Source organism: Protopterus annectens, chromosome 4.part0, assembly GCF_019279795.1.
Source record: "Protopterus annectens isolate FY-2018-M chromosome 4.part0, PAN1.0, whole genome shotgun sequence".
NCBI lineage: Eukaryota > Metazoa > Chordata > Ceratodontiformes > Protopteridae > Protopterus > Protopterus annectens.
Genome location: NC_056733.1, coordinates 76,471,510 through 76,499,307, shown reverse-complemented (window position 1 = coordinate 76,499,307; position 27,798 = coordinate 76,471,510). Strand labels below are relative to the sequence as shown.

Sequence of the window (27,798 nt, the reverse complement as noted above, 5' to 3'; positions counted from 1 at the left end):
TGAAGGAACCCTTACCCAGAGTCATTTATCACATATGTCACCAAGTTTTCACTGTAGTGATTCTTTTATCAAGTAGAAATCAAGGCTGCATACAACTTCTAATATTATGCACTCACAGAGGCTTCCGTTACCAGAAATCCACAGAGGACAGTCCACATTAATAATGTTACTTGAAAGAGCTATGGAGTGTTAAAAATCCTAAGTGGACTGATTTTTTGGGGAGAGCCATTCCTAAAGTGATGAGAATTAACAGTCACTGGGTGAACTCTAATTTCCTCTCCCCAAATTATGAAGTGTGGTTATTTATTTTCTTTTTTTTTGGGGGGGGGGGGTTGCTCTCTAAGACTGCTTGTCTCAGTCAGGGAGGAAAACAGGTTGAGGAGAAACTTCAGACATTACCTGCATCACACCAAGTTCACAGAAAAAAATACACCTCACTCAAACGTATAAAGGCTTCAACAAGAAATAAAAACAGAATATTTTTATTGCAGCTTTCTGTATAAATTATATACGCAATCATTCTATCATCACACAGAAAAGTACAAGAAGGTGGGATATTTAATTACACGACAAACTCTTTACTCGTTCCTCCCTTTCTTTAAGGCTTACATAGCAGTATAGCTTAATATCCAAGAATGCAGAGAATACTTTCTATAACTTTTTAAAAGACAAAAAAGTAGATGTCCTGCATCCAAGTTCCAACAACATTTTAAGGTTAGCAGCATCAGTCACAACTACAAGCTAAGTTGCATCCTAATACTCACCAGCTGCTATCAAGGCATGGAAGATGATGCATACATTAAATGTAGTAATTTGTCTGTCATTGGGGGAGACAGCACCAAAGAGAGAAGCAGAGAATCGACAAACACAGAGTAGAGCAAAGACAAAATGGGCAGAGGAATGAACCAGTAGTAAAAAATGAATACTGTAGAAATGAGGCAGCAGAAATAACACTATTTATTAGTCAGTGACCCCCCCCCCAACAAACATGCACAGATGTACACAAACCTGCAAGCAAATAAGTTAATATAGGCCAAAATTCCAATTAAGTCAAGGCAGCAAGTTCCAGGCACAAGCGTGATGCAACCTTAATTTCAAGTTTCTTTCCTGTGAATATTTTATCCTTTCCTTTATCCTTCCTAGCTTACTTTTCCATTTTTCTTCACATCCCCACATACACTGTTGTGTACAATCCGGCCACTTGTAGTAAAGACTAAACATGCCTGATAAAATGAAAATATTAGACCGGGACAGCACAGAAGCATGCAGTACACCTGTGATGAAAACAATGTACAAGTTGCAGGATTCAGCAGTGACGGATTTAGGCTTTGGCTCAGGGGCACACACCTCCCCCTTTTTAAACTCGTGCTATAACTTGGCCAAGGACGTTGGAAAGCATACGCTATGTACACTGTAGCATACACTTTGATAAGCCAGGGGTAGCAAACATGTAAAAAAAAAAAAAAATCTTAAAAAAAATGTCCCAAAAGTCCTCCTCTCCCCAACGATAAGCTTTTCGTACTCACAGCCAACCAGGACAGTTATTATCACTTTGCTTTTAGTCCTGCTTGCTGCCTGGGGGGGTAAAAATGTTGCTGGTTACGACTCACCCAAAGCTAAAGGGGGGGGGGGGTGACTGGACTAATCCATCCAGGAAAAAAAACACAGACTTTTTTTTTTAAGTTAACGTAATTGAGATTGGCTGCAGGTGTATTTGGCGGGCTGCTCAATTTCCATTAAATACAACTGCAGTCACTCTCTTGTTGTTGTTGCTGGTGCCTGCCTAATGCTAACTTTTGGAATTTGTAGAAAACAAACAGTGAGTGAAGAACCGAGCAACTTCTTTTCTTTGCAGTCCTGTGGTGTGGGTAGATTCTTCTCTTCTGTTGCATTTTAGTACAGTGTGTACTAGATCAGTTATGCTTTTGCATTCTCCCATTCTCTGATCGAGTGTGTACAGCACTGTACAGGACAGTCTCCTGAAATTTGGTTGGCTGCTCCGTAAGACAAGGTGAACAGAGCAAGAACTTCAGAACAGCTTTTTTTTTTTTTTTTTTTTTTTGTTTTAAGACCAGACAGGAGCCAGAACTTACGATGATAATGCAAGTATGGTCGTTTTTCCAGACACTTCTTTCTGATCCATACTGCTGCAAAAAAAAAACACAAGGCAAGTGTCAAATTAAGTAGACAGTGTTTTTCTGCAAGTATTGTTTAAATGGGTGTGTGTGTGTTCTCTAGTCTGTATGTTACAGCTGACTTGAAAATGGGTAAGCCAGTAACGTGTTACAGATGGGGCATGCATGTCTGCAAAAGAACTTCAGTAAAGTGACATTTTGGGCACAGGGCTGATGACAATTACATCAAAAACTAAGCTTATGAGATTGGGAGACAAACTGAATGGTTAATATTTTAATAGAGCACATGGTGACTGAAACTGTAGATGTGTTTTAGAACTAGGGTATATATGGGTATGGTAAATGGGTCGTTCCAGGTTTGTTTTTCTAATCATATCAACCAGTTGTTAGTGATAGCTACAGAACTATATTTAGAATAAAAATGTTTAAAAGTCTAGGAAATTGGAAATGAAGTAATTGTTTTTTAGTTATATTAGACCCAAACTTGAGTGTGGAATAACTATTTTTGTTGTGTCTTTCGGATTTTCCCGGTTAGAGGTCGCCACAGCAGAACTCCGGTCCGCTAATGATTGGTAGTTGATTTTTACATGCTGAGTTACCAGCCCTGATGCACAACCTTCAACGAAGGTACGCCCATTCACGCACGTCTCCAAGCAGAAGACGCTTTAGCTGAAAATCAAACCGGACAGCGTCTTACTGTGAGGCGACAACACTACTGCAGCACCACCAACGTGGTTGAGTGCTGGGGTCTTTACAGTTCACTCATGATTTTCTTATTTGGTTTCCATATAGTTATAGTATAGTGAGTCTGGAATAACTATATGGAAACCAAATAAGAAAATCATGAGTGAACTGTAAAGACCCCAGCGGAAATATACCAAGGGCATTAATGGAAGTAAAAATGTGTCACTATGAAAGACTAAAATATCTAAACTTGTGCAGTGTCTCAGATATTTAAGAGGTGACCTTATCCAGGTATATAAGGCATTTAGAGACTACCACCTCTGGGAATATTTGGGATTATCGAAAAGTACTAGAGAATCATCAGACAACCTATGTAGAAGATTCTATAGGAATGAGAAGTGCACTAATTGCTTCTCTAAAAGAGCAACTGAATCATGCAGCAGGCTATCAAATTACATTAAAGCAAGCACTAGTTTAGATATTTTTAAGAACAGTCTGGAACTTATGGGAACAACTGTTTTGGTATATTGGCAGGGTAGAAGGGCATTATTGCCCATGCCTGAAATATTTTCTATGTATGTAAAACCTAAAATGGGAGAACAAAGGCCAAGAAATAGAGAGATTTTAAATATCACTCTTAGAAAGATGCTGGAATAACTGGATATGTGTTAGCATGCATTTTCACTGTTTAGAGAAACATTTTTCCACATTTAGGACTCAATGCCAAGAAATGTATAGTTATCCCCTCTGGGGAAAAAACATGTACCCATGAATTACCATATAGGTGGCAGTACTCTAAACACAAAGTGTGATGAGAGACTTAGGGACACGGGTGGACAGTGGTCTCACCTTCAATAACCACATTGCCACAACAGGTCAGGAAATCCTATGTGGCACACCTCATCACGAAGGGGTTTTCATCCAGAAAAAAGGTGGCCATTGTCCCACTTTACTTATCCCTCATTAGACCCATTATAGAGTACAATGCCCCATTTGGTATGTACCTCACAAGACATCTGCAACAGCTGGAAAGGCCACAGAAATACCGCACTAAAAGAATCACAGGCCTAAAGCAGATGCCCTATGCTGACCATCTAAAAAAGCTCAAGCTATACTCTGTGGCATATAGTCTACTCAGAAGCAATTTCTGCTTAACATAGAAGGCCATGTCAAACCCTGAGCTGTTGGACATGCTCCATTTAAAGAAATCTCAATCCCTCAGAGCCACACACTCCAGGGATCAAAACCATGTCATCACAATGAACAAAACATGCTGGAGGGATAGGTTCCTGACCCTGAGACTCCCCATACACGTCAAGCAGAGCGCCTCCTTGGCCCTCTTCAAAAGGAACCTTGTCGATTGGATGGGAGACAGGAAATTCACCCCGGGAAGTACATATTGTGGGAAGAAATATCCAGGGAATTGTTACGGCTAGGCTTGTATAGGCCATAGGGCTGATAGCCTAGTACCAACCTATGAACCTAAAGGCTGGGTTGGTTCATAGTGTGCATATTTGTCTGATGCCAGCTCAAACTGTAGAGAGAGAGAGAGCTGATTTATGTTTGACATCACACTAAAATCAATGGTGTTCCAAGAAGTCTTTGAATGTTACAGCTGTTCAAACCAACAACTTTATGTATGTGTAGAAGCAGTCTGTTTGGTGATCACAGCTGGTGGCTAGAAGTGGCTGTCTGTCTGGGGATAGAAAGGCAGCATAGCTCTCAACTCTCTCTCATTAAGAGGAATGTTCTTCACTTTGTGAGTTTGTGTTAACTGTTGCCATGGTATACAATACTAAATCATGTTAATCAGGAATACTAAGTATGAGGAAACAGTTATTTTATTTATCATGCTATGAGCATCCTAGATGAAGCGGTTAGTGAATGTTCTCCTTTTTCTCCATATTGTCACATTATGTTCTACATTTTGGAGATGAGGGGTTGAGAGCTATGGGATGCAGTCAGTGGAAGAAAGCAAATGGCAGACTAAGTCAGTCCATGTAGGACATATTGTTTAGGCCTTGTATCCTTTTAGTAAGGTATCTGTGTGGGCATTCCTGTTGTTGCATGGGTCTAGACAGATAAAGGCCGAAGGAGGCATTATGCTCAATGACTGGCCTAATGAGGGCTGAGTAAAGGGGGGGACAATGACATCCTAGATCTAGACATAACCCCTTTCTTTAAGCTGCACAATATAGAAGCACTTTCTTACATCAGTAGACTCGTTGATCAAAATTTAGATCACTGTCCAGATAAGTTCCAAAATCCCAAACAGTCTGTTCTTAAGTCTTATTGCCATCATGGTTGTTCCCTTTGGTAGACGACTTCTCAAAAGATACAATAATGCATTTATTCGCATTTCATTTTGGTCCACAATTCTGGCACGAGCTACTTGGGACAAACCTTCCAGCAGGATGGCTATAAAATTTGGGGATTCAGTGACTGCTCCTAACTTGTAGTCATGTGCAAACTTAATCGTCCACAGCTCTTTGGTACTGACTTTTACTTCAGAGAAGTAGATGCTAAAAGTACAGTTGTGTACACTTACCATAAATGTAGATGTTCAAGTGTATTCACTGTTGCAGTCATCACCTGTGGGTTATTACTGCTGTGGTAGCCCTCGGCCAGCCCGAATACCAGAGTCAATGTTTTTCTGCGTCAGCTGCTGACACTTGCTGCCTGAGGTTAGGTAGTCAGTGCTATAAAGGAAGGCAACCAACACCATTACATCAGTTTTTCTTGCCCTAATCATTTAGATGCCCAAGTAAATATGGTAAAGGAGGCCCTGGTGGCTACAAGCCACCGTTAGAAACTTATGGCTCCCTAAAGAATGAAGATACAAGGGGGAAGGAGGGTGGGAAACCAGGACTGCAACAGTGAATACACTCGAACATCTACATTTATGGTAAGTGTACACAACTGTACTACGTTCATGTTTCACTGTTGCAGTCATTACCTGTGGGAGGATTCCCAAAGCTGAGGAGAAGTGTGGTAAAAATTAGTAAGAGACCTAGGAATGGGTCAGCATGACCTGCAGAACTTGCAGAGGCAAACCTTGCTCTAGCCTTAGAAAATAGAAATAGGTGGTAATGCTTGGTAAAAGTATTGACAGAATTCCAGGTGGCAGCTTCCAGGATGTACCTGGTGGGAACTCCTCTGAGGAATGCTGTGGAGGTGGAGGCTGTCCTAGTGGAATGGGCTCGAATAAACTTGGGGGGGGGGGTTCCCATGCAATCTATAGCAGAAATGGATACGGTGTGATATCCATTTGGAAATGGTTTGTTTGGAAATGGCCTTCTCCTCTGCCCCTCGGGCAAAGCTGACAAGTAGTTGGTCTGTTTTCCTGACGGGTTTAGTACAGTCCAGATAGTATCTGAACTGTCCGTGTATGTCTAGTGAGTGCAGAATTCTTTCCCCTTTGTTTGAGGGTTAGGAAAGAAGGTAGGTAGATGAATAGTCTGGTTGAGGGTCACATCAGATACCACCTTGGGCATAAAGGAGGACTTTAGTACTCAGGGAGACCCTGTCTGCATGGAAGATGATGAAGTTCTGAAACCCTTCTGGCTGAGGTGACAGCTAGGAGAAAAGGAGAGGTATCTTAGTCCTGCTGAAGCAGCAGATTTTGAAGGGAGGTAAAGTTAGTTTTTCCATAACATAATTCAGGTCCCAGGCTGGAGTGGGTGGCCTTCTGGGAGGTCTGATATTAGAAGTCCCTCTAAGGAACTGTTTAATCAAAGGATGGAAAAACAGGGGCCGTTCTGTATCAAACAGAGCTGAAATGGCTGAGGCGTGGATTTTAATAGAGGAGAAGGAGAGGCCACTATTAACCTGCACCACTAGGTAAGTCCAGGATAAGAGGGATGGAAGGTTGTGAGGTATTGCCCCCTCTGGACTGGCCCTAGGAGCAGAATCTTTTCCATTTTCCTGCGTATGATTTTCTGGTGCTGGGCCTTCTGGCCTCTGCCATAATATCAAGGACCTGTTTGCTTAACACGGGCCCCTTGTTTGCCTTAAGAGTAATAGCCATGCTGACAGTTTGAGAGTCTGCAAGTCTGGGTGCAGCATCCCCGCCCACCTGAATTACGAGGTCTGAGATCAGGGAAGTTGCATGGGAGGCTGTAAGGTCAGGTGGCGCAGTAAGGGGTACCAATCTTTTCTGGGCCAATCTGGGGCAATGAGGATGACCTTTGGTCTCTCCTCCCTTATTTTGATCAGTACCTTGGGAATGAGAGGTACAGGAGGGAATGCGTACACAAACAGGGTGTTCCACGGGAAGGTCAAGGCATCCTCCTTCCATGCTAGGTAGTGCTACTCACTGGTACAGAATTTTTTCAGCTGATGGTTGAGGTGCAAAGCAAAGAGATCCACCTCCAGAGTCCCCCATGCCTGAGTGATTTGCAAAAAGATTTTTCTGTGGAGCTGCCATTCATAGGAGTCCAGTAAGTTTCTGCTTAAGTGGTCTGCCAGGGTGTTGTTGATCCCTGGTAGGTATTGGGTAAGATTGGGTCCCTCCCTGTTTGTTGATCTACCACATTACTATGGTGTTGTCTGTTTTGATAAGGAGAACCCCTGGCTTGAGATGGGGTTTGAAGGAGGTCAGAGCCTTTTGTACTGCCATCACTTCCTTCTGGTTAATGTGTAAGAGAAGTTGTTGGGCATCCCAAAGACCTTGGGTGCACCTGCCTTCTAGGTGAGCGCCCCCAAGCTATGTCTGAGGCATCAGTAGTAATGGTCTGTCCAGTTGGGCGGAGGGTGAAGAAAGACCCTTGTTCTGGGCACAGGCCCCTGTCCACCAGAGAAACACGGCCCTTATACAGGGGATCAGAGGGAGAGAGAGGTCTCTAGGGGTTGAGAATGCTGACACCAAAGGTTCTTTAGGTACCATTGAAGTTTCCTCATGTGAAGCCTGGCCAGAGGAATTAGAGGGATGCAAGATGCCATGTACTCAAAGGCTTGCAGGAACTTCCTCGCAGTGAGGGGACTTCTGGAAGCCAGCTGGGTAAAATAGAGAGGCAGGAAGCTCTGCTTTTCTGGGGATATGAAGGCCATTTGGGATGCTGTGTCTAGCAGTGCTCCCAAGAAAATGATCTTCCTGGAGGGTGTTTGCCTTGATTCCTTTTCATTGATGGTGTACCTTAAGGAGGTTAGGAGGGTTTTGACAAAGAGGAGGTCCTTGAGGAGCTTTTCTTTGCAATCTGCCTGGATGAGGCAGTCATCAGATAAGCATAAATTTGTATATTTTTCTGTCTGCAAAAGGCTATGGCCAGGGCTAAGCATTTGATGAACACCCTGGGAGAAGTAGATAAGCCAAAGGGTAGTGCAGAGAACTGAAAATGTTGTGAGCCTGATCTGAAGTGAAGGAATTTCCTGCAGGATTCCCTTATGGGGATGTGGAGGTAGGCATCTTTTGGATCCAGGGTAACTAACCAGGCATTTTTTGTCAGCATAAGTATCAGCTACTGCAAAGTTAGCATTTTGAATTTGGGGAGCACCAGGAAGGTGTTCAGAATGGATAGATCCAGAATAGGATGCCAAGTGCCCTCTTTTCTGAGAATAAGGAATAGTTTGGAATAAAAGCCTTTGCCTGTTTGATCCGAGGGGACAGGTTCTACTGCCCCTTGGGATATGAGAATTTGGACTTGTTTCAATGCCTCTGCCCACTGATTTGAAGGTACGTCTGGATGCCCTCTTGGAAATGGGAGTTCGTTGAAGGAGAATTTGTATCTCTGAAAAATGATCTTCAAGACCCATTGGTCCTTGGTTACAGAAAGCCAATTTTCTTTGCAGAGGGAGAGCCTTCCTCCTAGTTTTTGATGAGTGGAAAGAGGGCAGAGGGGGGAGAGGGAGTCATTGAGAGTTTTTGCCATAGAAGAATGGCTTAGAACTCCCTGCCTATGGAGCGGAAGTGGTCCACTGTTTGGTCCTCTGCTGCCCCTGGGATAGGGGTCTAGACAGTCTGTCCCTGTGGGGCTTACCTTGCCCCAGTCTGCTAGGTGCAGGAAAGGACCAGCATTTTGAGGGAAAGTTCCTGCTAAACCCAGGAGGTTGTACCTGAAAGAAGTCTTTTACTGTTTGCATAGATTTTGCTTGGTCTTCCATCTTTTTAAGCACCTCTTCTGTTTTTACTCCTAGCAAGTGGTCCTTATCCAAGGGTGTATCAAGTAAGTTAGATTTGACATGATCAGGGAGCGGATGTTCCTTCAACCATGCATGTCTCCGAATGACAGATCCTGACACTGCTGCCCTGCATGAGGCTTCTAGGGCATCATATCCACAGTATGAGTGTGTAGCCACTTGACAAGTAGAGTGCAGTAAATCTGATAACACTTTCGAATTGGCACAGTCAGGAAAGGTTGAAAGCTTTTGTTTTAATAGTTTCAAAGTGTGTTATTGATATTTTAACATGCGGAACTGACAGTTGAGTGCTCTGATAGCCAAGGTTGCAGAGGTGTACACTTTTTTACCCCATCTGTCCAAAGCTTTGGAGTCCTTGTCAGAAGGAATAGGATTCTTTGCAGAACTAGTTTTGTCTCCTTTTGGTCCCTGTGTAATGACCACTGGGTCTGCACCAGGATTTCTGTACAGGTATTTGTAAGAATCCGGTACTCTAATACCGGTCAGTTTTTCTGGGAGCAGGTGGGAGGACGTCAGGAGTTGAGCTGGATTCACGGTAGACATCATAAACCACCTCTAAGATTGGAGGGATGGCCAAGGGTCTGTGCTGGGGCAGGTTTAGTCTTTTCTTAGACTGGGGGAAGTCCTGGGATATGTTCCCCGAGGGTGTGAAAGGTTTCCCCAAAGGAAATGCCTTCTGGTGGGGAGGCAGAAGGGACGGATTCCTCTGCATCTGAATCCTGATAAGCAAGTCCGAGGTTGTTCCTTTTCAAAATTAGAATAATCAGACTCCTCAGAATTCTGTTCGGTTAGTATTTCAGGAGAAAGGTCTCTTCCTTTTAAGAGTGGCGTGAGTACCCCTGGTAAGGGTGATAAGATCCTCTGCCATTTTAAGCATTAGAGCTTGAGGTGGTGGAGCAGGGGTAAAATGGTGGCTAGAGGTAGTTTTCCTAGAATTGGCCTTGCCTCTAGGCCTAAGAGTATCCAACTGTCTGAGATAAATGGTAGTCAGAGAAGATGTCTATTTTTGTCTAAATTCGGTAGTGCGAAAAACCTCCTCGGAAGCCGGTGCCTGCATTGCAGCTCTGGACCCAACCAATGCAGAGACAACCAAAGGCTCAGAAGACAAAGAAGATTTCTGCTTTATACCAGACTCCGAAAGGGTCTCAGTAGAGGCCTGCGAAGGTATCAAACCGGGTATCAAGGGCTGTGAAGGCACCTCACTGAATTCCGGAGAACTGATGACCTGCTTAGTGGTAGAGACGTAGGAAGGCTTAGCCTTGTGTGGTCTGTCTCTATCTTTATCCTTAGGTTTTTTCAGAATGTCTACGGATTGTTTGCTGACAGACGCCATTTCAGAACGAAAATACCTGGCTACAATAAGAGCTCTATAACAAATGGTTCTTGCATTAAAGAGGGCACAAAACCAGCAACAGGGGACATCATGGTCTAGGCCTAAACAAATGACACAGTATGACTGGAAGTCTCGGTGGGGTATTTGCTTTCCACAGGCGAGACAATTGTTAACTTTTTCGGACATTGGCTAGTGCAAGAAAAAAGGATAAAAGGATCCCCAATGGGGTGCTTAGCTTTAGACATTTTCAGCTGCAATTCAAACTCTGGTAGCGACCAACTGGCACTGCTTCTGCTATGGGCTCCACGGCAAGAAAGACTGATGTAATGGCATCGGTTGCCTTCCTTTATAGCGCTGACGACCTAACCTCAGGCAGCAAAGTGTCAGCAGCTGATGCAGAAAAACATTGATTCTGGTATTCAGGCCAGCCGAGGGCAACCACAGTAGGGATAACCCACAGGTGATGACTGCAACAGTGAAACACAAAGAAAATCAGGAAAAGTCACAGAACTCTAAAGACTCCACCTGTGGCTCATCTTTTTATGGAGGTAACTTTCCCTATTTTATTTTTTTGCATCCTATCTGTGACCCATATGGCAATCCAGTAGGTGAGATAGGAGTTTATTCCTAGTTTATTTAGCTTTTCTACAGTGCCGAGTGGGGGATTTTGTCAAAAGCTTTGGCTAGGTCGAAGTATGCAGTGTGTACCATTTTACCTTCATATACTGCATTGGTGACCTTTTCATAAAAAGTCCATTGGATTCACTAAGCATGACCTGCCCTTGACAAATCCAAACCGAAACGCAATCAGTTTTCAGAGGGTTCCCGTTTTCTAATAAGTCTTTCCATGGCTTTCCATATTAGCCTGGTCAGACAAAGTAGATTTTGTGTTACTGTCCTTTGTGAAATGCTGCAGTAGTTTAAATTTGTTTTTATACACTATATATAATTTAACTGACTATTTGCTGTTTAGGACTTTTTTTCATAACAAGAAATTATGTACTCACCATAACGTTTGATGTATGTAGTCCATCTCGCCTCATTCTTACCTGTGGGTTCGGAGCCGAATATCGGCTCTGACTCGGCCTATTTTACTAGCTCAAAAGTCTCTGATTGGCTGGGCTAAGAGGGTATCCCATGGTACACTGCTCTATATCCCCAGATATGGTTTGCTGCGAACATCATAATTACTTCATACACACCTCACATCCATACAAGCAAAAAGCTATTCAAAGGGACTTTGCAGGAGACAACCTAACTTCCAAATCCTCCATGCAGGGGGAAGGCGGGGAGGGTAAGTAAGAATGTGCGGCGAGATTGACTACATACATCAAACGTTATGGTGAGTACATAACTTCTTGATGTTATGTAGTCCTATCTCACCTACATTCTTATCAGTGGGACAGCGTCCCTAGCACCTACATCCTGGGTGGCTCATAGGAAAATACTCCTGAGAACTGTGGTGCCAAAGGAAGATCTGCCCCTGGAGACCACGTCCAATTTGTAATGAGAAACAAAGGTGCGAGGAGAAGCTCAAGTGGCTGCAGCACATATATCATCCATTGACAATCTAGCTCGATAGGCAGCAGATGTGGAGACCGCTCTTGTGGAATGGGCTTTGACTGGAAAAGGCAACTTTTTACCTGTTGTCTAATAGATGAAGGAGATACAACTGGATATCCATCTAGAGAGTGTGACCTTGGATACCAGAGAACCAAATCGGTTTTCCGAAAAGGAGACGAAGAGTTGGTCAGACTTCCGGATATCTTTTGTCTGGTGTAGAAAGAAGCGTAATTGTCTATGTACATCCAATTGGTGAAATCTGAATTCTGCCTTGTTAGAAAAGTTGGGGAAGAAAACCGGCAGCTCAATAGACTGATTCATATTAGACAGAGAAGCCACTTTGGGAAGGAATGATGGATTTGGTCTAAGAGAGACCCTATCTTTATGGAAGATCAAATATGGGGATTTGATGGAGAGGGCTTCAATTTCAGAAACCCGCCTCGCTGAAGTGACTGCTGTTAAAAATGCTGTTTTCCATGTTAAAAATTTTAACTCACAGGTAGCTGCAGGCTCGAATGGTGGTAGAGTAAGGGCTTGAACAAAACTGAGGTCCTAGGGCATGACAAGCTGGGATACTGGGGGACGAAGTAATAGGGTACCCTTAAGGAATGCTTTACATAGTCTGTGTGCCGTAAGGCTAGGTTCATTAGCTACGTGGAAGTTTGATATAGCCGCCAGCTGAACTATGATGGCGGCTGATGCGGACCCTTGATAGAACATCATAGACAAAAACTCCAGAATCAAATCAATAGGAGCTGTGTAGGGATCAATGCCTCTAGAATAAGCCCAGATAGAGAACCTTTTCCATTTGCTAGAGTAGATTTTTCTAGTGGATGGTTTATGAGAGGACGATAATATATGGACCACTTCTGGTGAAAAATTGTGACGCCTGACTAACGATGGAAGTGGAGTAGCCAGGCTGTCAACCGGAGTGTCCTTAGAGAGGGGTGGAACTGTCCCGACATGTGCGTTAGTAAAAATGAAAGAGGTTTCAGAATCCAAGGAGTGTCCACAATGTAAGGTTGAAGGAAGGGGAACCATACCTGCCGAGGCCAGTGTGGGGCAATCAGAATCATTCTGCTTCCCAAGGATTGGGCTTTCTGAATCACCTTTGAGAGAAGGGGAAATGGAAGGAAAGCATAAAGCAGACCGGAGGGCCAATTGTCAGCCAGAGCGTCCCTGGGTGATCCCCCCGGTGGGGGAATCAGCGAGAAGTAGTTGCTGCATTTCGCATTGAGAGGGCTGGCAAAAAGGTCGCAGCAAGGGTGACCTCATCTGCTGAAGATTCGCTCTGCAACCAGGCGATTCAGGGACCACTCGTAGGGCATAAGAATCGCCCTGCTTAGCTTGTCCGCTATTACAGTGGTTTTCCCCGGAATGTGCATTGCCACCAGAAACCGTTGGGAAGCTATTGCCCAATGCCACACCCGCATGGCCTCTCTGCATAGTGGAGAAGATTGGGTTCCCCCTTGTTTGTTGCGATACCACACTACTGACATGTTGTCAGAGTATATCGCAATAGTCCCTAGAGAAGAACTTCTTGAAGTGCCTGCAATGCAAGAAGCACTGCTCTCATCGCCAGGACGTTTATGTGCAAATGCATCTCGTGCTCCTGCCACGTGCCTTGGACCGTCCTGCAGAGATAATGCCCCCCCACCCCATCTGAGAGGTGTCCGTGGTCACTGTGGCAATAGGGACGGGTGGAACAAAAGGCTTTCCCCTGTTCAAGTTGTTGGTGCACAGCCACCAATTGAGGTCCTGCTTGCACCTGTCTGTGATTAAGATGGGTTGGGATAGCAGAAGTCTTTGGAGAGACCACTGGACAAAGAGGAGCCATTGAAGAAGTCTCATGTGTAATCTCACTAAAGGGACCAACATGATAGTCGCCGCCATGGTACCTAGGAGTTGTAGAATCAGTCTTGCCTTTGCATGTCTCAGGGGCATCAGCGTGAGTATTTGTTGTTGCAACACTGTGATCCTTTCTTGTGGTAAGAATGCTCGCATTCAAATGGTGTCCAACTCTGCTCCTATAAAGGTGACATGCTGTAAGGGCAATAAGGCAGATTTATTCCAGTTTACTGTTATGCCTAATCGGTGACAGACTGATGGTAGCGTCCCTGGTCTGAACTAGTTGATGCCTGGTGGGGGCAGTAAGGAGCCAGTCGTCCAGGTACCAAAACACCTGGAATCCTTGACGTCTCAAGTGAGCCATCACCACTGCCATACACTTGGTGAACACCCTGGGGGTTGTGATGAGACCAAAGGGCAGGGCTCGAAACGGGAAGTGACTGGCTCCCAGCCGGAAGCGTAGGTGCCACCTGGATGCCCTGTCCATTTTGACATGGTAGTAAGCATCCTTGAGGTCGATGGAGCACATCCATACTTCCTCTCCCAACAATGGGAGAATCGATTGTAGAGTGACCATACGGAATTTGGACTTGTGTACGTAATTGTTGAGTTGACGGAGATCTAATATGGGTCTCAGGTCCCCTGTTCTTTTCGGCACCAAAAAGAATCTTGAGTAAGTCCCTAATCCGATTTGGTCTGAGGGGACTGGTTGGATGGCTCCTTTTTCTAGCAGCTGAGATATCTCTGAGGCTGCTTGATCCCTTTGACTGGGTGGAACGTCTGGGATTTTTCTTATTGGAGGGGGTACTGAAGAGAATGGAATGAGGTAACCTCTGGAAATTATCCTTAATACCCATCGGGCCTGAGTAATGTTTTCCCAGGCTTCTGGATACAAGGAAATTCGACCCCCAACTGGCTCCGGATAAACACAGTTGGGCACACCCTCAGGAATGAGAGTATGGGGAGCCACGGAAGGAGTCGTGGTCTCCGGAATTGTGGGGCCCCCTCTGCCTCTGGGGCGACATCTCCCTGAATAACCCCCCCTGCCTCTGGAGGGGGGGGGGGTTCACCTTGCGCGGCAGGAAAAACCTTTGTGATTTCTTTAACCACATCTTCCCCCCACTCTGGGTCTTGGGATAAAGCCTAGATGGAAGGGAAAAACTGACCCCTATGGCAGACAGGGTCTTTCCCTCTTGCTCGCACCTGGTGAGGGTGTCTTTCACTTTGGTCCCAAACAAGGAGGAACCATCAAATGGGGCATCAATCAAGGAAGACTTGAAGGCCTCCGCGAAGTGACACAGGCGCAGCCAGGCTTGCCTTCTAAGGGCGACCCCTGAGCTGGCTGCCCTACTCGCTCCCTCGGCTGCATACGAAATGTCGCATGGACGAGTTTGCGATGGAGTTGAGGGTAGAAACCTGAGCGTCAACTGTCTGAGCCACCGCCTCAGGTATGTTACCCACAAGAGTATCTCCCAGCTCTTTGAGGAGATCTCTCTGGAGCAGAGTGAAATGAAGTAATTCAGCAACCGTAAAGTGAAGGTTGCTGAAGATAGGGTACGCTTCCCGTAACGGTCCACAGTCCTAGACTCTTTGTTAGCAGGATGGACTGACGAGGAAAACTCTGCAAGTTCCTTCTGGGTGGCTGCCGCCACCACCATGGCATCTACAGGGACTCCCTTTGACAGAAACTCTTCCCTGAGGGGCGGAGAGAAATTTGTTGGGACGCCTGGGTATGGGCTCCACAGAATCAGGGTTTTCCCACACCCTTCGACAGATAAGGTCAAGAAGTTCATCGAAGGGTGGAGACACCCAGGAGGCAGAGGGTTGAGCGCCAAAGGCCTTAAGGAATACGGACTACTCCTCAGGAGTTTTGGAAGGTCAGTTTCCTCTTTGTTTCAGTATCTCCAGGATATCGGAGAAAGAAACATCATCAGAGGAAGACTTGGGGGATCCTTCAGATTCCTCGAGGTCAGTATCTGAAGTAAGAGACTCGTCCTGGGAGTCTATGTGTTTCCTCTTGCACAATTTCTTTCTGGGAGATTCCTCAGGCACTGGCTCAGAGACCCTCAGAAAGTGGTGGACCGCTCGTGGGGGTGTTCTTAGGGTCTGGCGCTCTACTGTCCAAGGTTAGATGAGTGTCAGAAGCTCTCGCCAGGGTGGTAGGGGATGGAATGACCGACCCAGGTGATGTAGCTGATGATCTGGCCAGCGCACTCCGCATGGCCTCAAAGGCACGTTCCCCCCCCCCCAAGTAAGAGGACCAGCCCACCTCCAAGGCCACGACCGGGGTCCCCCAGGCCGATGCACCGAGTGGGAGACTCGGAACAGACAGATGTCCCGAAGTGTTCCCTTCGGGCACGACCGAGGAGACCAGAGTCTCGAACCCTGTGGACGGAACAGACATGGTCGGAGCAGAGGTCGGCACAGATAAACCCAAGGGAGGTATCTGAGCCGGCGCAGGAACATCACTCAGAGCGGAACATACCAGCTCCGACAACAAAGATGTGCTCGGAGGAGGAATCATCGAAACAGTCATAGGAACTGGCTCCGGAGCAGACTGGGTCGGAGCCGAAAACAATTTGGCCAACACCGGCGACTGCAGGAGCCTCTGCACTACCCTATCAACATCCAAATCAGAATGCCTGGAGGATTTGGAGGAGATGGATGGAGATTAGGATCTCTTATCTGGTGAACCATGCCTCACACTAGGCGACCGGCTCCAAATGGTTTTGAGAATAATTGGAGCAGACGCTGATTTAGATAATACAGATACCTCCTGCAGCCCCAAGGACAGTGGAGCAGAGTAAGCAGAGTCCAATATAGTAATCTTCTCCGGAGGCTCCGAAGATGCAGATGGAGCCCGAGACCTTTTCTTGGACTTGGAGGCTTTAGATTTCGACTGAGAACTGGAAACAGAGTCTATAGCTTCCTCAAAAGACGGTTTAAGCAGTCCCTTTAAAAACAATTTGTTTTTCCTCTCTTGGAGCACCCTAGGACTGAACGCGTGGCAAAAGCTACATGACTCCTGTAAATGGATGGACCCAAGGCAGTAGACACACACAGAGTGTCCATCTGTGATGGACATTTTATACCCGCATTTGGAACATGTTTTAAAGCCCGAAGGCTTATGTTTCTTCTGATCCTTAGATATGATGCTAACTCTAGAGAACAGTTAACAAAACTTTTCAAAACGGGCGGGAAAGCCCCCAAAAGTACACTAGAAAACAGTACTATACAGACTCAGCGGACTCCTAAATAAACGATTAGCAACAAATATAACACCACTACAAGAACCTCTAACTAAAATGGTCCTTAAGACAACACAGAGAACAAACACACGAGAATACCAAAACTAGGGGAGGACTAGGTCCTCTAACTAAAACGGGCCTAGCCCGTGGGAACAGTTAGGGATACCACAAAACACCAAGAAAACACACAATCACAGCGACAGCAGCAAGATATAAATATTAAAATAGCTTTTGGGTATAAAGTACCCAATTTCTCAAGAGAAATAAGTCAAAATAAGGTACTTCGCCATAACCAAGTGAGACCACGTCAGAGCTCTACAAGCGGCAAACGAGATCTGGGAATATAGAGCAGTGTACCATGGGATATCCTCTTAGCCCAGCCAATCAGAGACTTTTGAGCTAGTAAAATAGGCAGAGGCAGAGCCGATATTCGGCTCCGAACCCACGGGTAAGAATATAGGCGAGACAGGACTACATAACATCATGCGTTTCCTTAACTTGACATGTTCTTTAATTGAACTTCACTTGTGCACATAAAATTATTTACTTAAATTAACTTTGCAAATTTCACAAATTATTTACTTAAATTACTTAAATTTGCTATGGGTATTGTTGGGGTGATATCACCTTCACTGGAATTCTTTGGTAGGTTATCATAATGCTTATGTCAGGTATGCGGTAGAAAAGAAATATGACTTGGCATGGGCAACCAAACATCTTCCAGGTATGTCTTGAAACAACTGGTAATGTCTACTAATATGCTGTGTGCTGGATAGGAGTTGTATACCTCCACTAACACAGCCACACCAGGTTCAATGGATCACTGTCATGAATGATAACTGTAAGTCTAGCTAATAAGTTGAGGTCAGAATCAAGCCAGATACTTTGTGTCTAAGGTGAAGGCATTATGCTAAATCCACCCCAATGATTTGCAACTGACAGTATGTTGCTGTGCTTTCACACATACTGATACAATATCTTAAGGTGATTCTTTCACATTGCACTTCCTCAGTGTTGTGCTTTCCCACCTCCCCACCTCACTTGTCGACTTTCCAGACTGCACCCCCCCCTTTTACAACATCCTGGATCCGCCACTGGGATGTACCATAGTGGTACAGGACTGAGGAGATCATCAGTGCTGGACTCTGAGTTAAAACTCCTCCGTCAAATTTCACTTAAGCCTGGGAAAGAAGATACAGCCCCTGTGCTGCAACTGGGTATACACAAAATGTATGCGTACTGGCCACAGATACTGTTGGCTTTTATCACTAGAACTGTGATACCCACAAGCAAAAAATCAGAAAATGTCAGTCCTTTCCAATCCTCAGTTATGGTGGTAAACATGGATGCTGCCCATTTCTGGAAGAAATCACAATACTCCAGCGGGGTTTGACACAAGTCCCACCCATTATATCCAGTTTACTAATTCGGTTTTCACTGCATATGTGGCACCACCAATGAAGCACCAAGCAATTAGGACATGTTTTGGGGAAAAAGGTTAATCTTTTGTGGTGTGTAAAATACAAGTAGAAACAAAACTGTTAAACCTATAATCAAATGAGCAAGCACAACATTAACCTACAGCTAGGATTTTCTTTGACAAAATGCTAATCCAATATACAGTTCTGGCAGGAGAACATATGCTTAACCAACATGAATATCACCACTAGAAGGTTCTTGCATCAAAACAATACCAGACCTAACTACAAAAGACTCAAGTTAAGGAAGGGGTTATGGGGAAAGTGAAAGGCTGCCACTGAGAACAGGGTCACACTTCAGTCACTGCTGTGATGAGCATCTCAAACTACTCTACTACGACGAAACACTGTTCCTGTAGTCACAGTTCTGGACAGTAAAAATATAAAGCTATACATTCTAAAATAAGGTGGAAATTCCTCAACTGAACCTTCAACAACCGTCATAGCAAAACTTTGGACAACACAACCAAGTTGTGGTGCACAGAAAATGTATGGCTGAAGCAGCAGCTTTGCAAATGATTACAGAGCTTACGTTTCCGAAAAAGGCAACATAAGCTACAGCTGATCCTAAATGGAAGTTCTTGTTCTAAGGACTCCTCAAAGAGGCTTCCTTTTGGGATAATGAAGAGAAGTCAATCTAAGCAGCTAGCCAAACTGTAAATTCTTAACTTCGCTACAGGGGACCAAAATACGTCTGTTGCAAAAGAAGGGATTATTCAGATTTCCTGACTTTTTTAATTTCAAATGTATACAAACAATTGCCTTGTAGTAGCTACCTTACATAGATAGCATTCATTTCTTAACATCTTCTATTAGAGTATAAAACAAGACAGTTGTATCTTATGATTCAGGGTAATTCTGACACGAGTGGTATTTCCTCCAATTCTCGCACCCAGAATGATCAGATATCAGGTACATAACCTAATGTTAATTAGCCAGCTACACTGATTACCATGGCATATGGTACACAGGAACTCCAGATAATTGAGCTGGAATACAGACTTCATGAGGCTGCACTATATCCAGTCTCTGCATTATTTAAGCTTCCTGACAAGAGACGGTGTCATCTGTCAGAACTGAAGAAATATATCAGAGTCAGTGAAAACATTCGTTTTCAAGACTGTCTGTGGAAGAAGTTTATAAGTAGAATTCACAGTGGAAATGTGACTTGACTGCATCCATTGGGAACTCATACTCTTCAAAGACATTTAGCTAAAATTTGACACCCAAGGATGCAGATATTTGAGTTAGTCCTCGCTGCAATGGATTAGCAGAAAAGTCTAAAAAGGTTCAGTGTGCTAGAATCCTGCATCATTGTGGGAAAGAAGCCTTGCAGTGTTTCTTTTCCTGATGAAGAGCATAAAGCACAGCATACAGAAATAAATTCAGGAGTTAATGTCAGAGAAGAAAGAAAATGTGTCATTTATTAAACATTTGTTCTTAACTGGTACTGATCTTTATTTATTTTTAACATTTGGTTACCATGGAAGTTCGACTTAGAATAAAACCAATTTTCAGCAGAGACCTGGGAAGAAATGGTCCGGATGCATTTCTTTGTAACGTGGGAGGAAACTGGAGCACCCGGAGAAAATTCACACGGACGCAGGGAGGACATGCAGACTCTGCACAGAAGGCACCCCAACAGAGAATCAAACCGGAGAACCTCTTGCTGTGAGGCGACAATGCAACTTGGTGCACCACTGCGCCATCCCCACTGGAGTAAGAGTACAGATGCTCACATTAACTCTAAAGACTGAATTTGTTGAGTTGCAAGATTGTTTAATAAGGACTAGTATAATTTGTGGAACAACAAATGATGAAACAAGATGACCTTACCTCCACCCCAGATGACCAATACTTGAGTAATGGCCCCGGTGCTGGATGGACCAGAGGAAGGACAGTAATGAGTGGCAGAAGCAACCACTCCCTATCTTGAGGGAAGATCATCTGTTTGACTCACTGCAGCAAGAAGACTTGTGGTAACACACACTTCCTGGTAAAAGTGTTGGTGCAGAATGCAAGCCCTAGGACAGGGAGATGCTATGAGCTTATGCAAAAGATCCCCACCCTCCTAGTGAATAATGGCACCACTCAGCACCAGACTTCCACCTTCAAGGGGAATAAATAGACTAGTGGGATCTCACCCCTGTGAGGAATGAATGGGTTTCACTTAATGTTCAAGAGGAAATGTTGATGATGTTGGGTATATTTAAGGGAAAGACCTGACCTCATTAAATGTTGTGAATGTGTGAAGTGCAAGTAAAATTACCGGTGCAAAGTTATGATAATTCTCTGATACAAGTTGCACAAAAAGTGAGAGTCAAGAGACACTGTAAAGATGAGAAAGTCAGGATATGCTACAAAGTTAATATCTATAAGAAAGAGACGTTTGGAAAAAAAACAAATCTAAATAGCATTACCCACATTGATCCTAAGGATATAGGCTAACTTACCTGTAGACAGATTTTGTGCCAGCTTTACCCAAGAAACAGACACTGAAATTTTGTGAAACCTCAAGTCCCATATACCCTCCAAGATAATCAGAGGGCAGGTCCTGACTGTGCCATTAAAACAAAAAATACCTCTTCCATGGGCCCAGGTAAATTTACATTGACACTCACAACAAAGCATCAAACATGCCCTTTCTGAATCCTTCCTACACTTGCTCACCTTAAACCCAGACACATGGTACGTTTCAGGGATATGTAAAAGAGTTGCTGTAATGCCATTCATGAAGGAGGTCCTACCAAAGACCCCAGGAACTCCTACAGTCCCATCAGCCTAATCTGCAAGGCTATGGAGTGTATTATCTTAGACTTCATAAACCATACTATTCAAAGCTTCATACAAGACCCACAAAAGTCTGCTTTTATAAAGGTTAGGTTATGTCCATTCAATTTTGTAAATTTATTCAAAAATGTCAGAAGCAGTGGATAGGGGTCATTCAGTCCATATAGTCTGGCCAAAGCCTTTGACACTATACTCCATGCTGGCACTACAAATCTAAAAGACATCAAGACAGACTCTCACATTTGGATTGCACATCAGCAGAAAGAAGGAACATACATAATTAAGGTAGCAGGTGTCACTTCAGAAAGTAAGAAAAACTAGCAGAGCTACTCCAAGACTCAGTGCTGGGACTCCTTCCTTTCTGATCTATACTTTTCTGACGGCTATACCATAAATACAGTCTAATAGTTAATAACCAGCTTACAATTACTGAGAAAATTGGTTAACTCCCCTCTAGATGTAAATCACTGCAGCAAGAACCAATCATATAAAAAAAAAAAAAACTTTGTTATGAAAAATGGTGTACATTTCACAAGTCGCAAAAGCCAAATGGCTCCAAAACTACTTTCAGTCACTGTAACAACATGAGGATGGTTTTGAATTTAAAAAAGAAACACTGCTCAGATTTGCTCAAACTGACGTTTTCAAGGCTTCACAAACAAAAAAAAAATCTAAAGGGCTACATGGGTACCCATACAAAATGTCAGGACCGATAAAGCAGAGACTGAATGACCAAAAGATCAGACTTAAACATGCTAAGTTCAAGATGGCCACTTCTCGGAATTAAAGACAGATTTGAGATTTTTTTGTTCTCTTGTGTTTTCACAAATTGTTACTAGTCTAACAACCCAGGGTGCCTAAGCCTAGCCAAGTTTTCTCAAAAAAATTAAGATGTCCTGCATACAAACAGAGCACAGAGAACCAAGCATTTAAATTCAGGAGCTGGCCGACCGGCACTTGCGAACTGCTTCTGCTTCGGGCACCGTGCGGCAAAAAAGACTGAAGAAAATGGCGTCGGCTGTGTCTTGTATACCCCTGCCTCACTGACGTCAGGAAAGAAAGCGACAACAACCGACGCCGGACCTAGACTTTGGAATTTGGCCGACCGAGGGACCGCCTGCCGGCAGAGAACCCATTTGTGATTACTGCAGCTGTATGCACGATGAACATCCAAGCATTTACAAGTTACCACTGCCCATAAGGGACATGGGTATCAGGCCCAATGCAAATTTCCTATTCCCCATCTACTGGTCTAGGTTGTGCTTAAACTAGGTAATATATGAACTTAGCTTGACATGGATGGGAAGCCTGTGTCATAAGAGGGGCAGTCACTGAGACACAACTGCCTCTCCAGCCTCTTCTGTAAGTCACAAACAAAATTCAGCTCCCTAGACATTGCTTTTCTGGTACTCTCTGATTTACGAATATGTAGGAGATTCATGTGTGGGGTTTATGGATGCCTTGTAAACCAGGCATAGATCACCAATCAGCAATCTATAGGAGACAATGTAGACAGAAAGGACTTTAGGCACTCTGCATAAGGCAGGTTTGTTATGCCTTGTATTCTTTTTGTAAGGAGCCTCTGAGGTTGCTCTAGTTGCTACATATGCCTGGTCAGGTACATACCAAAGGAAGTGCTGTACTCTATGATTGGCCTGATAAGGGTGGAGTACTGTGGGATAATGACTTCTCTGGACCTAGATGCCATGCCCTTACTTATAAAGTTGTGCAGCATAAAAGGATTTCCTCACCACTGTGGCCACGTGATGGTAGAAGGTAAGGCTATTGTCTATGTGCATACCTAGATCCCTGACCACAGGGTCCACTCTTAGGGGTGTATTATCAACATATTAATTAGTTGATATGGTGGACTTCCCAAAGGGTGCAATTATGCATTTTGTAAGCAATGAGTTTAAGACGATAACTTTGGCACCATCTGTTAGTCAAAGATGGACTTTGTTGAAGAATGCTAGTGTCTGCAGGGCAGTCTATGATAACCCCTTCTTGCAATCATCTGCAAACTTAATCAGCCATAAACCTTCAGCATTTGCTTCCACTTCAGGGAAATGCATGCCAAAAAGGAGCGGACACCAGTACGAAGCACTGAAATACTCCACGAGTGACTGGCCTCTTGGTGGAGGTGGCCTCACCTATTTTTACCTCCTGGGCCCTATCAGTGAGCCAAATGGCTATCCAGCGGGTGATTTTGCTGTTGTATGAAGGTACATTACTTCAGATGTGTGCCCTTTTGTTTAACAAAGCCTTAACCTGTGAAAACATTAGTCTCAGTGCACTCACTTTTGTTTTGTGCATAGACTATAATGCTAAATCTGTAGTAAACATGGCTCTGGTTACAATGCAGTTAAAAATCTTTTTTAAAAGGAACTACTTTAGCCAAGGGCTGAAGAGGAAAAATTTATAAAGGTGAAAATAACCTTCGCAAATGTCTCTCCCTCCTGTTTACATAAAATCCAATTTATTTATGGACATCCATGCCGCAAGTTAAGAAGTCTCAGTTCAGCAGCATACAGAGAACACTGGGAAATGCAGCGCTCAGTTCAAGCAGATTTCTGTGGCAATTTCTGGCATAAATGAGGTGTTCGTGTGCAACGAGATCCTGTCCTTGTGGAAGGTCTGAGGAGGTAACCTATTAACAGGGCCTGTAGCTCTACAATGCAGATAAAAAATTTTGTAAAATAATTTAAATATGCAGTTTACCATAACTCTGCTAATCAGTACCTACGAAAAAAGAAGTTGCCTGCTATTTGCTAACATGTACTTATGATAAAAAATAGCAATTAACTGACAAAAGAAAAGTTGTGGAAATACAGAATAGGGACAGCTGAGAGACCATGCAACTACTGGCCACAAGACTTTCTAAGCAATACTATAACAAAAGCATTAGCATTTCAATTAAACTAGGGAGGAAGTGCAAGATATAAAAGGAATAGGTAGCAGACAGCCATGGGTACAATACCACAGAAAAAGTGTGTGTGTGGGGGGGGGGGGGGCTGTGCTTGGCGTGAAGTATAGACATTTGAGGGGGTTAGCACACAAAGATCACTGGGGATCCCAGAAGCATACATTTGTATTCTGCAAATGAAAAGTACCAGAAGTCCATTGCAACTAGTAGTTCATATGTTCAACAAAGTCAAGCACAGGGAACTCTCAGCATACTACTATAACACAAATGTTGAATTAACAAAAGTGACATCTCTGCTACTGCTATCAACTCCTGTATGGAGCTGCACAAATTCAAAGAGCAAGAAATGCAAGAGAGAGATTTTCCCTCTAACAATTGTCACTACTCTAGATTAAGCACTTGTGGTGTATCCTCCCTTTCTTTCACCATACATGCATGCCATATGCCTCACAAGAGTTTTTATTTAGGTGAAGGCTCTGGTACGTCATACTGTATTTAAGGCATAGGTGTAACCTTTACAGTAGAAGAGCTCACTTTCCCTTACCCTCCTGTCTATACAGTCCGATACTCTGTATTCTTACTGTGGCTATTAAAATAGACTGCCATTCTATTTGAACATCTGCGCCACAACATATGCTTTGGCATCATTCAAATTTACTTCTGCACTCTGATTTACCAGCGAATATTATAGCACATTTTATAACATGAAGTCCGGGGTCTACTTCATGTTGTCGAAGGCCAACAATATCGAAGTTGATATTCTCGGCACCACATTAGTGAAAGCAAAAAACATCACACGTTTAAACGGAAATCTCCATAAGTGGAGACTTCCATTTAGTTCAATGTAGTGTGGTCTCGGAGTTGGTATACTTTAGTAAGGGAGTTGTGGGGGGTGCAGGGGGGCTTGCCCCCCCCCCCGCTTGCAAAGGTAAGCTTTTATTTATTTTTGTTTTTAGGCATTTTTTTTTATTTTTCGATGATTCGGAATTCGATGATATGGTGTCGACCATATCAGATTCGATATTCTGTGTAACTTCGATAAGATAATATAGACACGAAGTCCGCTCGCATTTTCCCCTTATGCATTCTCCAGTGCTTCTTCTGTTTGCACAATATAACTTACTTTCCCAGTCTGCTCTTCTGTTTAGTTGCATAATGCTACACAGAGATACAAATGCCATACTATTAGAAACAGATTCTTAAGCTGGAGGATTTTTTTCTTGGAAAAGCAAACCACGAGCAAAGCTATTTCCTTACACAAAAACTTAAAATGGCATTATGACTAACCTATATTGATTTGCTGCCTACTGTCAAGTGTTATACAATGCAGACATGTGTACACTGTGAACAGAATACAGCATCTCTGCATCTTTTGATACTTTAAACACTAAAAATAAATGCAAAAAGAACCTCAGCAAGACCAAAATGTAATTTCTAAAAATGTCATGTCTACAAAGGCCTATCAAATTAATGTCAAAACAAAGACAATCAGACAAGCATACAACAATAAATGTTCTGAATAAATTGCTTTGTTATATGAAAAATAAAGTGCCAAGAAATTATTTCTGTACAAGCAACAGAAAAAGGAAACCGTCCACTGCCTGCAATAACACTTGGATAACAAAGGAACAGGTGCCAAAAAGCCATCATTTCTGTATTCGCCGTTTTCAACAATCTCCTTCAACACCAGCAGAACTCCTTATGAAAATGAAACATTAACTTAGCTAAAATAAACTTTGTGAAGATCTTTCATTCTACAGAAGAGATTCTGAATGTTATATACATCACCTTGCATGTTAGCTCAAGTTTGATCTTGTGTGCCTCTGCTGAAAAATAACTGCCGTTTTTGTCATGGGCGGAGACAACTGCTACAATCTATGATCCATCACTCACCTAGAGTGGAAGCGCATTGCACAATAAAACTGCATGGGATCTCCCACACATTTTAATTATCCAACCATGATGGTGGTGCTGTCTGCACCTTTTCCATCTCAAAATCAACAAAACAACAAGGATACTCCATCTCCTCCCACCAAAAAAAGGGAAAAAAACTGAAATGAGCACTGCAAACCAACCAGGTACTGTGCAGACATTCTCGTTTTTCTTTCACAGTTAACAAACGAACATGCAATCAACACAACAGCTAGACATAATGCAAAGCAAGGGAATGCCCCACTGAAAACAGCTGCACTCCATGATGTGTCATTTTGATCAGTTCATCAAAACTGGAATAGGAGATTAAAGGCAAGCAATGTTTTGTTGACAATTCATAATGAAAAATGCTCCTAATCTCAAAACCCCACTCTTTTTCAACATGGCACAAGGATTGCTCCTATCTAAATAAAGCACGTTCTCCTATCAAAATTTTCTGAAAATGACCACCACAACATTTCCAATATTTAAATACCATTCGAAGGGGAAAGAAATGTCAACACTATCTGGCATTTTTTTTTAATTAGTGTTAGACAACCAGGGAGTAAATTCTTTCAAAGCAAAACTCAAATTTCTACCAGTAAATAATTAAACTTACCAATACATCCAACAGAACAAAATATTTATTTATTTTTTTTATATAAAAAAAATAAATAAATAAACAAACAGGCTGGCTTAGCAACTCAATCTCCCCCCCATCCCCACCCCATTTATTCCCATGGGTTTGTGGGCTACATCCACACCCTGGCAACTTTCCCTTTTTGTACAAACACAAACAGAAAACTGTACAACAAATTAGGATACAAAGAATTGTTACGCAAGTTATAAAAGTGACCTACTCAATCTTTTGAGAAATAATCACAGAAAGTAAAGTGAACTTTCTTCCTCAGGATATAGTAACAACCATAAATACCCACACTTTAGATCCGTGGTGGTGCAGCGGTAGCGTAGTTGCCTCTCAGCAAGAGGTTCTCCCATTCGATTCCCGGCTGGAGTGCGGGGAGTCTGCATGTCCTCCCCACGGTTGGGATGGCGTTTGAAAGACATGCGTAAATGGGCGTGCCTTCGTTGAAGTTTGAACGTCGAGCTGGCACCTCTGCGTTCGTGAAAATCTACTGACAATCATTAGCGAACCGCAGTTCCGCTGTGGCGACCCCTAACCAGGAAAAGCCGAAAGAAAACAACCCACACTTTTGAAGTACTGACATGACAGTAAATAAGCCAACATCCCACAATGACCTAGCACACTCATTCACCTTAGACTTGTGCCAGTACAGCAGTAGATTCAACTTTGCCCTCCTTTGTAAGGATCGTGGATGAGGCATTCTATGTTCTCTGCAAGAACTACTGGTGCAAACAATCAAATACCATGGCAAAATGTTAACAGACAAAATTCCATTTACAAAAGAACCATTTAACTTAAAAGGAAAAAGAATAACTATGAATGCATTAAATGCACTTACAGGCACTGGTCTGTTTCCCAGAAAGTTGAGGTCGGTGTTCTCCCCAAACAGGTAGCCCTCTGGTTGTGCAGACTCAAATTTCTCACCTCCCATGATAAAGTGATTTGCAAAGTAGCTCCCTATAAACAAAATGCAAATTAATAACGTTAATGTTAGTTACAAAATTAGGTTAAGTACATAATATTCCAGAAAAAGCACAGATTTTAAGGCACACCCTACAACTAATGAACAAGACCAAAAGTTAAGAGCTCTAATATTTCATTTAA

The 27,798-nt window shown here is 43.4% G+C and overlaps 1 protein-coding gene across 2 annotated transcripts in view; it reads right to left on the bottom strand.

Annotated features, from left to right (window-relative positions):
* Window positions 1-27,798, bottom strand: part of RNF157 (ring finger protein 157) — a 1,565,029-nt gene that overhangs the window by 1,044,080 nt on the left and 493,151 nt on the right. For both annotated transcript variants that reach the window (XM_044068100.1, XR_006364438.1), the window contains exon 2: window positions 27,533-27,651. In XM_044068100.1, coding sequence (XP_043924035.1) covers window positions 27,533-27,651 — 119 coding nt within the window. The remainder of the gene's footprint in view (window positions 1-27,532; window positions 27,652-27,798) is intronic.